Source organism: Ambystoma mexicanum, chromosome 7q, assembly GCF_040938575.1.
Source record: "Ambystoma mexicanum isolate Mex_15411 chromosome 7q, UKY_AmexF1_1, whole genome shotgun sequence".
Lineage (NCBI taxonomy): Eukaryota > Metazoa > Chordata > Amphibia > Caudata > Ambystomatidae > Ambystoma > Ambystoma mexicanum.
Genome location: NC_090941.1, coordinates 460,306,047 through 460,320,987, shown reverse-complemented (window position 1 = coordinate 460,320,987; position 14,941 = coordinate 460,306,047). Strand labels below are relative to the sequence as shown.

The 14,941-nt window shown below is 51.1% G+C and overlaps 1 protein-coding gene across 1 annotated transcript; it reads left to right on the top strand.

Annotated features, from left to right (window-relative positions):
• The first annotated feature begins 2,906 nt into the window (after positions 1 to 2,906).
• On the top strand, positions 2,907 to 11,866 carry LOC138528616 (protocadherin-8-like). Its single transcript, XM_069640416.1, has 4 exons — positions 2,907 to 5,466; positions 5,895 to 5,962; positions 6,218 to 6,351; positions 11,369 to 11,866. Exons 1-4 carry the CDS (start codon positions 3,040 to 3,042, stop codon positions 11,728 to 11,730), a joined length of 2,991 nt encoding a protein of 996 aa, XP_069496517.1. The 5' UTR covers positions 2,907 to 3,039; the 3' UTR covers positions 11,731 to 11,866.
• Positions 11,867 to 14,941: the final 3,075 nt, after the last annotated feature.

Here is a 14,941-nt window from a genome sequence, read left to right as displayed (position 1 = left end):
CTCTGCATCCCCCACAAGGCTTTCTGGGGCCTTGAACCATGCTACATCCAACTCTCTCTCCCTAAACACCTTGCTGCTAGAGCCCTTTGGTCGTCTAGCTCTAACTCTAACCCGGAGATCAGAGGCTTCTCTAAGCAGAGAGGGGGGTAGATTTCTCTCCTACGCAGGACCCTTCCTCTGGAGTGGTCTTCTGCCCCTCTCAGGCTTGAGGAGGATCTCCTTAAGTTATGGAAGCTCCTCAAGACCCTCCTTTTCTCCTCCTCCTTCCGTCTCCCCCCCCCCCCCCGCTAACACATGCTTTATGCCACAATGACTGGCTGGCTGGTTCCCTCTGAGAACTACAGGGGTCCAGCCACCCCTCCCCCCTACAATCCACCACCCTTCCTCGCACTTAGCATGTGGACCCTAACCCCTGCTATCCCTGGCACTTGCCCTGTGGCCTCCCCTTAGCACTTGCACCTCTCCCCTTCACCCGTCTCCGTTCCCACCCAGCACATTGCATCTTGCACAGACCGGCACCCCAGCCCCATCTTTCCCTCGCACTTCTTGTTCCATGCATGCATGATCTGAATGTCACAAGGCCTAGTAGGACCGTTATTGTATCTTTCTCCCTTGTCCCCCGTCCCTTTTTCTGTCTTGTAGCTCCTCGAAACACCATTGTTGTACAGTCGCCTTACAAATATCCAATACATAAACAGTGGCCTCTAGTTGAGCAGGCCCTGCACGCCATGGGCGGACTTAGGAGGACGGGCATTATTGGGTGCTCGGGACATGACTGGTTTATATCACTTGGGACGGAGTTTGCGATGGGCGCCACTGCGGGTTGCCTTTAATGCGGCGTTTGTAGCTGCAAATCCGGGTCCTTAAGTGGCGCAGCCCGCTTGCAAAGTGTTAAATTCGGCCTGGAGGCCGCATGCCGTTGACCGGACAACGGGCACACTTATCCACCCCTCCTGCCCCCACAGGCGTGCACACACACACACACACATTTCTCTTCCTGTAAGGACACTGCCCCCAGGCTTGGCAGGATATGCCCCTGATGCCACAATGAAACACAAAGGGTGTCACTGAGAGACGTTAACACCTCGCGGACCACAGCAAGCAAAGAGCTGCTAGAAGCACTACACGTATTTTATGTTTTATTTATTTTTTAACGTTCCTTTCCTCTTATCTGTCCTTCGCGGAGACGTGTGCATGCGTTTTTTTTGTTTGTTTTGTTTTTCTTTTGGGGAAACTGGAGAGTATATTTTCCACTTTGGGGGAATGACCTGCAAAGTGAGATTGAGACTGCAGGTGTGTTAAAAAAGCGTTTTGCCCTGCATCTTATACAGGTCTCTACAGCTGGCACGTAAACCCCCTGAGTTAACCCACCGGTACGTGAACTTCTTCGCACGTTCTGTTTGTTAGGTCATTCCCTTAGTTACAAACGCAACCTCTGCTTCACCCCCCACGTAAATGAAACCGTAGCCCTTTCTGCACACCACTTAAAGCAATTCGACACCCCCAGGGCGACAGACTAGAACTGCCCCCGCATTAAGGCCCTCGGGCGTCCAGTATGTTTCTGCCCCCAACATCTCATGATGAGAGTGAGGAAAGCTCTTAGCTGCCCAATTTAGGAGCATAGCTCCTCATAGGCCTCGAAAAAAAAGGAGCGCTAGGGCTACGCACTTTTGCGGGGGCTTCACTCTTCGGGCTGCTTTAAGACGGAAGAGCGTTCCTATCGCGCCAATCAACGGCGATGGCGTTCGTGCCCCTATTGCATGATTGCCGCGGACACACGGTCGGAGCTGATTGCATCAGGGAAGTGTCGGTGTGCTGCGCAACACATTGCGCGAAAGCACTATCTATCTTACTTCCTGCGGGAATCAGGCGGCGGCTGCAAGTGTGCGCAGCTTTGCCACCCCCCCTCCCCCCCCGCACTGCGCTGCTTCTAATGGAACTCTGGTTCACAGAGGCCCTGCGGGATTATCAACAGATAAATGGGTCTGACTGGGGCATATAACTGACTCGGGAACCAACGAAAACGTGGCCCCCAGTTGCAAATAGAAATGTATTGTTTTTGTGACAGACTGTTTGAGTAGTACCGAAGGGGAGTTGTTTGATAACATGTGATGCCGGGTGTGCACTTTAAAGAATATGTATTCCGTAACACTGGACAAAGCTACTAGCTGCGTGGCGAATTAACATCAAACTGGCCCACATGGACCCGAAAAAGCGCCCCCTTTGACCCCACAAAAAACGGGCCCACACTCGCGTTTTGCGTTTTCGGTTCGGGCATTGCCCTATAGCCCAGAGCCTGAACAGACAGCATAACACATTTTAAAAACGGTCTAAACGCCTAGATTAGGAGACAGATAGGGCTCCGATCATTTCGGGCAACTGCCCCCGTACTCTCAGAATGAACCCCCCAGTAAACGCGCGGCATTGCGAGAAGTGCCCGTCGCTTTTGGGGTCTCTTATTTCCGGAGACACGCTCCTTGTTTGCTGTTGCTCCGGCGGGCATGAATTCGTGTCATTTAGGCCCCGCGATCAATCTTTCCAAGTCTAACTTCCAACACAAGTAGTGGTGACATTTGGTGACAGGGCGTTTCACGGGCACGCCGGCCCTTTGGAGGCGCTGTCAGGTGCCTTTGATTGAAGATCGCCCGCTGGGGCGTTTGCCAGGTCTGGGCGACCATTTGCCTAAAGCAACTGGTGGGCCGGACGCAGCAGACGCTCATTTCCATATTCCTGGGCTGTCTGCAGAGGATAAAAGAGCCGGGGGCCCTGCCTTTGGCATCACACTCTTCCAGGCTGCAGCCACTGCACTGCGAGCACTTCAGAGCGCGGCGAGTGCTGAGTTCGCTCCAACTTCAGACAAGGGAAACTTTGCTACTTGTCTCGCTCTGCGGATTAAGCGTCGAAGCGGTCAATCATTCTGAGCCTGCCAGAGAAGTCGTTATCTAAGGAGCCGGACGCTCATTTCAGAGAAACTTATCCAAGTGCAACACTTTACCGAACCAGCTGCTCCAGACCAGCATCGAGGCTGCGGGACCAGAGATGGGTCTGACTCGCGTCTCCCCCGGGGGCGCTTCTCTCCCATCCCTGTTGCTGATCCTGTCCATGGGGGCCTGCATCTCCCGCGCTGACACTTCCAGGTACTTTACTTCTGAAGAGGACCCCCCAGGCACCGTCATCGCCGTCCTGTCCGAGGACCTGCTCTTTAACTCGGCGGACCGTCCGGCCAGTAGCTTCCGGCTGATGAAGCAGTTCAACAGCTCCCTGATCCGCATGCGGGAGAGCGACGGGCAGCTCTCCACCGGGGAGCGCATAGATCGGGAGCAGCTGTGCGGCCAGACCCCGCACTGCACCCTGGCCCTGGACGTGGTCAGCTTCGCCAAGGAGCAGTTCCGGCTGCTGCACGTGGAGGTGGAGGTGCGGGACATCAATGACAACGCCCCCCGCTTCCCCCGGCCCCAAATCCCGCTGGAGGTGTCCGAGAGTGCCGCCGTGGGCACCCGGCTGCCCCTGGACATCGCCGTCGACGAAGACGTGGGCACCAACTCCATCCAGAGCTACCAGGTCTCCGTCAACAGCCACTTCAGCCTGGAGGTGCAGAGCCGTGCAGACGGGGTGAAGTACGCCGACCTGGTGCTGGTGAAGGAGCTGGACAGAGAGACCCAGGACACCGTCACCCTGGAGCTGGTGGCTCGGGACGGGGGGAGCCCGGCGCTCTCCGGCAGTGCAGTGGTCACCGTGCGAGTACTGGACTTCAATGATCACAGGCCCGTCTTTGAGCACCCCCTGCTCACCGCGGAGCTCCAGGAAGATGCCCCCGCGGGGTCTCCGCTTCTGGACCTCAATGCAACTGACCCTGATGAAGGGGTGAATGGACAACTTGTGTATAGTTTTGGTCTTCAAGCCTCCCCAGAGGTCCGAGAGCTCTTTAAATTGGACCCCAGGTCCGGACGGCTGACCCTGGAGGGTCAAGTGGACTTTGAGAAAAAGCAGACCTATGAGTTTGATGTCCAGGCCCAGGATCTGGGGCCCAGCCCCTTATCTGCCACATGCAAAATAATTGTGCACATCACAGATGTGAATGATAACGCGCCCAGCATCACCATCACCCCCCTGACCTCCATCACCGCCGGGGTGGCGCACATCACCGAGGCCGCCAGCAGGGAGAGCTTCGTAGCCCTGATCAGCACCCTGGACAGCGACTCGGGCCCCAATGGACAGGTGCACTGCTCCCTCTTTGGCCACGAGCACTTCAAGCTGCAGCAGGCCTACGAGGACAGCTACATGATAGTGACCACCAGCGCCCTGGACCGGGAGCGCATCTCCGAGTACAACCTGACCATCGTGGCCGAAGACCTGGGCTCCCCTCCCTTCAAGACCGTGCGCCACTTCACCATCCGGGTGAGCGACGAGAACGACAACCCGCCCTTCTTCTCCAAGCCCGTCTATGAAGTTTCTGTCCTGGAAAACAACGCCCCGGGCTCTTACATCACCACCGTGGTGGCCAGAGACCCCGACCTGGGAAACAATGGGAGAGTGACCTACACCCTGGTGGACACAGAGGTGATGGGGGCCCCCCTGTTCACGTTTGTCACAGTGGACCCCGGCTCAGGGGCCTTGTACACGGTGAGGTCCTTTGATTTCGAAACCCTGAAAGAATTGGAGGTGACGATCGAGGCCAGCGACAGCGGCCTGCCCCAGCTCTCCAGCCGGGCCGTTATTCGGATTAAGATAGTGGACCAGAACGATAACCCTCCCATGATCACATCCCCCCGGCTCAGAAACGACTCTGCGGACCTCCTGATGCCCCTCGGCGCCCCAGCAAACTCCCTAGTGGTGCAGCTCGAGGCCACAGATGAAGACGAGGGGCTGAACTCCGAGCTACTCTTCACTATAGTGGAGGACAGAGACAGTATATTTGCTATCAACAAAGCAACCGGGGAACTTTATTTAAGAAAAAGTCTGAACTCTGAAAAGGAGGCTGACACCATATATGTGGTGGTTGCTGTTTCCGACAAAGGCCGGCCACCCTTGTCCTCCACTGCGACCCTAAATGTGATTCTCACAGACACAGCGCCACCTGCAGTCCACATTGTGATCATGCAGTCATCAGAGGGCGCGCCCCTGGAGCTGGACGAATTGTCAATTGTCCTGCTGGCGGCCTTATCTGGGGGGTGCCTGCTACTGATGGCCGCCATCGTCTTTGTGGCCGTGACCTGCAAGAGGAGGCCCCGCCATTTCAAGCAGAGTGCTCCGGAGCCGGGGAAACGGATGGCAGAAGACAGACTGCTGAAGAGCACCCCGTCTTCCGAGGCGGGCAGCTGCACGGAGCCCGAGTCCCAGTCCGATTCCTGCCAGCTGTCCATCAGCACAGAGTCCGACACCTGCGGCGACGAGTGTCACACCGAAGACAGCGCAGGGCCCCAGGACTGCTACTCCACACAGAGGACCCCGAGCACAGACTCTCAGGTAACTGACGACTTCAAACCTTAAAAAAGAATTAAAACCATAACAAAAGGTCTAGGACTCTTTTATATTACCATATGCCGCCAAGTTCGCCATTTCCTAATTATTTTAAAAGTATTTCCAAGTACCTCCTTTCTAAATGAAAGCCCTTCATCCGCGTGTTACAATCGCAAGCATGCCACTGGCCCTCGTTCCCTTCCTCACATCTTCAGCTCTGTCCAACTTTTATTCCGTTTTGCATTTCGGGATTTGAAGTTCTCCACCGCGCGCACACTCCTCTCTAAACACTGCGCCGTTCCTCCCTTCCACGTTTCCCTATCACTAGCTGTTGCGCAGCGCGTTTTAGGCCTAACTTTGATATATTTCTTAGCAATTCGAATGTGCATTCATTGGCGTCGACTCACATGCAACTCTCCCTTTTTCTCACTCAGGGTGAACCCCACAATCAGTTCCACCCGGCATCGGCATGGCGCGAGGTCAAGTCCGTGGCGAGCTTGAGGTAAGGCCCGTGTTCTGGTATTGTGTACTAGCTGTGTGTGCGTGTGTAGTAGGCGGCCTAGCAATGCCAGGTCGTCACTCCACACACCGGGATGGGCTGGCAGAGGTGTATTGCTCGCGCAGGCCGAGTAGTTGCATTTAACAGCGACACTTTCCTGATAAAGCCGAGCTTCATTACCTTGAGCGGAAGTCCGTTTTTTCTTTTGATACGTTGCTCCACGTGATTCATTTTAACGGTTCAATTTGTCTCCCCCAGCAGCCACTCCCACCCAGACCATGTCAGCGGGAAGGACAGCGGAAGAGGGGACAGCGACTTCCACGACAGCGATTCTGACCTGAACGCAGAGGGTTCAAAGACGCCCCACGAGCACCTCCCAAGACCCACCACTGGTAAGCCTTGAAAAAAGCCATGCACGCCAGTAGAATACTGTGTGTTGGCCTGTGAATCTCGTAGCACAAGGAGGCATTTTCTAGTATTCTTACTTGTCACCAGTGGTCTTCAAACTTTTTTGACCTGCCCCCACCCCTGAGCAAAATGTGGGCACGCCAGCCGCGCAAAAAATGCCAAATGGACTTTAAGTCCAAATGGCTAGGATTTATTGCACACCCGTCATTGCACCCTGCTCCCAGTATAGTCACTTGGCTCCTCACCTGCTCCCATCACAGTCTCTGGGCTCCCTCATCCCACTCCTAGCCCACTCTGGGCTCTCATCACCCCAACATAGACCCTGGGATCTCCCCACTCTGCTCCCACCACTATCCCATGGCTCCCCCATCCTGCTCCCAACACAGTCCCTGTGGCAGCTGGTGAATTTAAGTGGAGGGGCATAAATATTTCCCCTAGATATGCCATATCAACCAGACATAGCGAGGGAGCCTGAACCAATCAAGGAGGGTGTGGGGCGGGGGGGGGTATCTTTCCCCAGGGCATTTTTAATACAACGGGTTAAAATGCTGCATTTTAGAGCACACTTTTAAAAATAATTAGGTAAAAACCCAAAACGGTTGCAACTGGTACTGGGGTACCCAGGGGGGAGGAATGGTATTTTTCCTGAACATCGGTGACTCGTGTATTTCTGTATGATCCATTTCTGGTCTAAAAACTGAGAATGCCACTAACACACAGTATGCAAAGGAGCAATTCAAAAGATTACTAGAACTCAAAAGAGGCTGAATGGAATGTTTCAGTATGTCACAAGTGCACAGGGTTTGATGACACTTGTACCCCAAGAAAACAGTATTAAATGTACCCTTTAAACTGCCACAGCTATATTTAGTAGGGTTTGGAAAATCAGGAATCCGAACTGAGGCGGCTGAATGGAAACACTGCAGGTTGCGCGCATGCAAGCCAGCCGTAATCTGCCAGAGTGCCAATAAACCAGGCCACCCTTATGATTTAGAAATGTAGAGGTTGAAAGTCTTGTTTCCAGAATTACTCTTTTGTGCTTTGAGCCAAAATCAATTATAATTCTCGCTGCATGTCATTATTTTTAAGTGCTTATAAAGCTATTCTGTTTTTACTTGGTCTGAAATCTTCACAAGCAACTTTGGGAAGCAATGGGGTACCTGGGATGCCCGGGTTTTTGCATACTCGCTGGTTAGAAATGGCGAGTTTCCTAAATCCGATATGCCGGTGAATGGTACCAATACACAGGATATTCATTGCAAGCTGAAGGCCAGATATTATATTCCTGGACATAAGCTGTGGCCCCCCAGAGGGTCACGTCCCCAGTTTGAATACTGCTGCTTTACATCAATAGCGACACCACAGTCTTCAAGGCAGTTTGTGTTCCCTTGGGTGGCGTCCCCTGTGAGTTTATTTACATGTCCTCCCTTTGGCGACTTTACTTAGGCACTTGACTCAAATTGCTGTCCGTTTGGCTGACATCATTCAAAGCCCTGCATTCAAGCCCTGCCTTCACTGCAGTCCCCTCCCTGGGCGACTTCAGTTAGGTGGCCTTTCTCTTTGGCCTGGGCGAGGCAGTCTTCGTGTAACACCAACATCTTGCTTGTTTATGGTGGATTTGTTACCAGCCAGTTGTCCTTAGCCTCCACAGTGGTCTACACAAGATGTGTAGGTTGTGGCCTTCCATCAGAGCATCATCTCCTGGGGGTAGAGCGGCTGTATAGGAAGAAGGGAAGTGCGTGGTATGACATCTATCCCTACTGTGGCAGACATCTGCAATCTCTGCTCTGCAGTTGCTATAGATCAGGCACAGGCTGTAGACCTCTGTCTGCTTAGCATTCATTTATTTCATTTGGTGGATGAGTAAAGAGTGTCTTAAAACACAACCTATAGATATTCATTCTCAAAAGATACCCTTTGTATGACGGCACTCGTGTGCTCTTCCTTGGGATAACATAAGCTGAGAAATTGTTTGCACTTTATGAAAAACAGACGGTGATAGTAACCACTAGTGCTTATGAATGAATACAAGTGTTTTCATAATGTATTGACATTTTTTTAAATGTATTTGGTGTTTTATTTAGAAGCGCTAAACTCACCAAATGGCTTAAAAGCACTGGTGACAGTCTCTGGGTGCAGCCATATAAATGCCATGTCAAATGGAGGGACATGCCAATCGCAGGATAAGTGCATCACCAAAGCATTTGGCAGTTAGTTCGAGGGGAGTGGTTGGGGGTAGGAGAGGTAGGCATGAGCAGATGAGATAGTAATCTGAGGGGATAGGTCAGAAATATTGAGAAAGAGTAAGGAGGGAGTCAGAAAAGAGACGAAAGGGGTAGCAATCGATGCTTTAAGGTACAGATCGGTGCAATCCAGCAATAGAGGGAAGGAAACACGTTGGGTGTAGAGGATTACATGCTAGAAGGGTGCGGGGATAAAGTAGGGTGGGGATTATAAATCCCTGTGCCCGTGGTATTACTGCTGCTGTTTATACACCAGGGATAGTTTATTCAGTATCACAACCAGGACCCTCCATCATCCCACCTGCTCCCGATGCACCATGAGAAGCCCGCACCTTCTCAACACAACACACTCTGGTCCCTTCAGAACATGTATCACAACCAAGATCCTCCATCATTCCAGATGCCCCCTCCTCCCCCCAAGCCTCAAGCATGAACCTCCCCTTTTCTACAACATCACACTCCTGTCACTCCAGCAAATCACCTTTCATATCACCCATGGCCAAAGCTCTCCATCAGCCCACCTGCTCATAGCACCCTACAAGTGGCTCCTCCCTTTTCTCTCAAACCGCACATTCTGTCACTCCAGCACATCACCCTTCTCCACACAGTGGCGTGTATCACAGTCACGACCCTCCTTCATTCCACCCTCTTCCAGCACACCACGAGTGGATCCTCCCTCTTCTCACACACCGCTGTCACTCAAGTGCATTACCCTACTCCCCACAATAGCACGTTTCACAACCAAGCCCCCCCACTCTTCTCAAACCTCACACCCCTGTTACTCCACCACACTACACCTCTTCCCACAGTTGCATGTATCATGGCCAAGGCCCTCCTTCATTTCACTTGCTCTCACCTCCTCATGAGTAGACCCTCCCTCTTCTTAGACCTTGCACTCACCATCACTCTAGCGCATCGCCCTACTCCCCACAGTAGCACATATCGCAACCAAACCCCTCCCCCCCATCACTCCACCTGCTCCTGACACCTCATGCGTGAAGCCTCCCCTTTCTCGAACCTAACACTAGCTGTCACTCCAGCACATCACCCTTCTCCCCACAGTGGTATGCGCCCTATTTTTAGATCTCTCAAACCTTTTATTTTTAATTAGAATGTGAATGGTTGCATTTCTTATAATTATCCAGTAATTGCTTCTCAGCTGTAAAATAATACAACTATCCTCCCTTCTATGATAAGACATTAATTTCAGCAACATTAGGTTTGTGATGCTTGTTTCCTTACTACAATCCTCCTATGACCCCCACGAACACCATATACATAACATAGCAACACCCTACGCAGGGGGCGAGAAAGAAAAGCCAGACGACCCCCGCCACTGCAATCTGGTGCTAATGAATCCCCATGCGTAAGCGGCCCACAGGAGTGGGGGGGGGGTCCTCGCCCACTACCAGGCCCCACTTTCTGCTAGTTAACTGGTGCCAGGCAAGTGACGTCAAAAAGCTCTGCACCAAGACTGGCTGCTCAAAGATCAAGTCCAACATTTCAAACCAGAAATGCATCTCACTGTATTCATGTCGAAAACCCAAATGGATACTTTGCTCCCTTAAATAGCAGAAAAACAAATCTATCCCTTAACACAGTTTATTCACAGCCCCCACATGAAATCTATAATCCCGAAATCACTGATCACATACTAACTCCAACCCGTACCATTGAAAGGCGGAATCCCATCAATGCAACCACGCCCCCCCACCCCCCGCCCGATATCAAATATGCCTGGGTCCCAATAATGGCCAGCTCCCCTGCCACTCAAACCCAACCGCTTTGACTACAATCTATATCTTGGCCATCAGCAGTACTAGCTCCTGATTCGTGTAAAGTCACGTGATTGCTGCGAGGCTGCGAGAGCTTTTGACCTTTCTCACTTCCTACTCCTTCTAGCATTGGGATAGATGGACTTGATAATGTAACTTCTAGTGTTTCCACTCACTCGCCTTCTGCCTCCATAAAACTCCCCACCCTGCTAAATCTCCCAAGACTCTGCAATCTCCCCCCCCCCCCACCCCCCGGGCTCCTGCCTGTTGAGCCATCCCACCCTTCACGCATCCGGTAAACCTCTAGCCTACTATGCATATGTGTTTTTCCCCCTTCAAAGGGCTTTGAGGGGATTGCAGATGGCGTTGCTTGAGCAATCAAATGAGGTTAGAGTGTGTGAATAAGGGAATGCAAAGGAAAGAGTGCTTGGAGAAACTGAATGATAGCAAAACTCTGCTGGGTGACGTGGTGCATAGGGTGACATCATCCCGTCAATCAGTTTCACTCAACTGCTCCCTGCAGATGGCGCTAACATCCCCACCTCCCATTCCAATAGGTCAGAGCTGGTCACTCCTCAGCAGATAGTTGCTCAGATTGTATTGTCCACAGGTGTAGGCACGCTGGGACTCTGCAGATGCTTTCGTCTAGGACTCACAGCACTAGACTAGGACTGACTGTGCTGGCAAGGATGATACGGGTTGTAGGCAAACACATCTAGGTTGAATTCCCTCAAGGTCGCCACTTAATTTCTGTGTATGGTCAGAAAGGGCCAAGCAACAGGTTTGTTGGTGTTTGAAATCACATAGAAAGTTCTTTTAGCAATGTGATATGTTTTCAATACGTGTAGATACCAAGAAACTCTGGCTAATAACAGCACGCTTGATTATATTTATTGATCTCGATTGGCACGTTTTTACCAAACTTGCCACTTTCTATATTGGTTTTCCCCAAAATCTAATGGCCTCTAATGTCTCTCTCCCAGGTGTCCCAATGAATGAGCAACGCCGACATTACAGCAACAGTGGGGGCATCTGCAGATACCCACCCCAGCCGACCCCAAGAAGCCAGCAATACTTCCCATCGCAGTACGAGAATGGTTACATCATCACGTACGCCTACGCTCCAGCCTATCAGCACAGCCCTCAGCTCCAGAAGCCGGCCTATCACCACCAGCAAGGGCCGCCCACACAGTTCAGAACTCTCCGCAGCCTTCCCGAAAGGGGGTTAGCGAACCAGTGGCCATCCACGACAGCAGCCACCTTACCCCGAGGGTGTCCAGAATTGGCACACCTTTCGCGGACTGCCGTGAACACTAGCACTTCTGAAGTAGCCACATCTTTCTAAACATGGGCTGCCCTGCTCAGGACACATTTCACTGGCACACTATGAGTGTTTTTCTGTTATCTTTCAAAATAATGACATTACCCCAATGGGTCGGTACAGAAAAATTGAAAGCAGAGCTAAGAGCCACCAAAGCCATGACGTGATTATCTCACTACATTTCTTCTGCAGCATATGCGCCCAAAGACTGCAATTGAGGGGTCACCCACAGGCCAAATCTACTGCTGCAAACTGTATATAAAAGCCAAGATGTATATTTATATTTGAATGTCTGTTTCCATTGTTGTCTGTGGTCTACACAGCGATTCAGGTAATCTCTAGCTGTGAAAGATGAGTCACCACGGACACATGTCTGTATTTATATTTGTATTCATTAAATATTTATTTTCTACAATACTGTGACTCGTTGCGTATCCTTGCTCGTTTTTAGAAAGATTCATGTTCTGAAAGCAGCGGAGTCTCTAGACCCACAGGCATTTAGTGTTGCAAGTGTTTTACTGTGTGCTTTTTAAAGGATACAATTTAAAATCATTTGTTCCTCTAACTTTACAACAATTCATGAACATTTGCCTAATGCAAGAAACCAACAGTCTGCAAATACACCCCACTGTTCCCCTTCATGATGTACCTTCGAGGTCCAGCCTACAGCACCCTGAGTGGCACTCCAGACAAACATGCATAAATTGTCTCGGGGGAACAGCTCAGGGGCAACGTGCTCATCTTGGAAGCAAAGGGAAATGGAGCAACAGAGGTTCGATCCCAAAGGGAAATGGAGAAACAGAGGTTCGATCCCCGGGTCTGCGCTTAGAAACCTCTGGGTATTAATCCCCGGGTCTGCGCTTAGAAACCTCTGGGTTATCATATCATACAACTTCAACATGACTCTTCAACCATCTTCCTTAAACTGCACACTCTGGTGTTTTCAACAAATAATTAACATAAATATTCCACCCAATTCTGTTTCATTGTTTCAAGTTTAACAATAAGATTGATATTTACATAGTGTTCATGGAGGATACCTCCCTCGTTGAAGTGCTGTAATCAGTGTTTTTGTAACTTAGATTCATGGTAATATAATACAATGGAAAGTAGTCTTTTGTAGCGCATCTCTGAAATGTGTAGTGGTCGTGTGTGATATATAGTTTTACCAAAACAAAAGTGTGGGGCAGTGGTTATAAGGAAGAAACGTGTACTAAGCATGTAACGCTGAGTGCGGACTAAAGAGTCCGGAGTACTGGTACGGCTCTATGAGATTTTCAGCATTGACACTGGGTGTGTGTTCAATTGTGAAGGAAATATCCTGATCTATCAGATGATTGCATTGGGATACTGGGAGAGCCCCTGGCAGAGCACAGTATGTGATATAGCTAAAGATGCAGAGAGCTGTGCTTTGAACTCTGAGCTGCTCTCCAAGGTGTCTCTGATTGGGAAGGGGCTAATAGGTATACGATATGATATGAGTGGTTATTTATAACGTGCTTAATACCCAGAGGTTTCTAAGCGCGGACCCAGGGATCGAACCTGTGTTGCTCCGCATCGTCTTGCTTCCAAGGCGAGCACGTTGCCTCTGAGCTTTCCTCCCGAGACGAATGCATCCTCCAGGTCTGTTATATTCTTTGTGTGTAGTTTAAAGGTGCTAGAAGTTTTAAAGGTTCAAGTGGGGGGATGAGGGGTCATTTGGGTCTCATAAGGAATTCAAATTAGGTTGGGGGGGACTGACCCAGTTCTCGAATTTCCAAGGTGTTGTGCACAGGCATATACATTGCACATGTCTGTGAGGTTGACACAAAGGTCTCACTCTCTATTTCCAATTGTTTGCCAGGGTGGTGCTCTTACTGAAGGTATTCAATTCGTCAACTTCTGAAGGATGGAGGGTCAGGTCGACTTTGTTAGAATTGAAAAGTGTGACTTTTTAAAAATATTTATTTGTTATAGTTGATAAATCAACTTTTCAAATAATCATACTATATACACCATACATTGCTAAAATCTAAAAGAACATGATCAATAGTGAAATTTCACAATTCATTCATAAAAACCAGCATACACTAAAATGAAATAACAGTAGACAAAAGAACAGATGTAGAAGGCAAAGAGCAGGTGCAACATATCTAAAACGCTATGTTGAAGCATTCTGATCCTAAAATTAAGTTATAGAACCTATATACACTTACAACATGGATTGAGGTAGAGTGTGACTTTAGGTTGTACACAGATGTTGGATGCCAACACTTAGGGGGTAATTCATAGAATGCAGCGCACAAGTGGCGCACGCGGCTGGCGCACAGTGTGCGCGTGCGAATCCCTGCGCCAGCCGCGTGCGCTAAAATCAATTTCCGCGCACAGAGTATTCATGGATTCCAGCCACCAAAACCAGCAGTGGCGCACAGTGGCGCAGCGACCCTGCAGCAGCGCTAGTTACGCCCCCAAGAACGCCTCTTGCGCAGGGAAAAGCCATCAAAATCCCCAATCCAGCGCAAAGGGCTGCGCTAACCCTGTACCAGCACGGCAAGTGGGCTACGTGTATCACTGGGGTGCGCGGGAAGTACCTCACGCAATTGGCCCCGTGCGAGCAGGGTACGCGTATTTCAGGGGTGCGCGGGAAGTTCCACACGCGATTGCCGCAGGGTACGTGTATTTCAGGGGTGCGTGGGAAGTTCCACACGCGATTTCTGCAGGGTAAGTGTATTTCAGGGGTGCGCGGGAAGTTCCACACGCGATTGGCCCCGTGCAAGCAGGGTACGTGTATTTCAGGGGTGCGCGGGAAGTTCCACACGCGATTCCATCAGGGTACGTGTATTACAGGGGTGCGCGGGAAGTATCACACGCAACATCAGCAGGGTACGTGTATTCCAGGGGTGCGCGGGAAGTTCCACACACGATTCCATCAGGGTACGTGTATTACAGGGGTGCGCGGGGAGCACCACACGTAAATTGCACGTGTGGGTCCTCCCAGGTGTTCCCTCTACACCCTCCACGGCCCCTGCAGGTGGCTCACACCACAGGGGCCTACCCTGCACATGTCCTGCAGGCACCCCATACACCATGGCCATGCCCCCCAGCCAACCCACATGTCAACTTGCACTACTGCCCACCGACGCATGTCCCCCTGCACCCCCAGCCACCAGGGGCACCCTCCACCAGGCCCCCAACCATGTCTCCCACCCCCCACCCCCCAGCACTGTGGGGCACCTGCCAGCAGGCCCCCACCCAT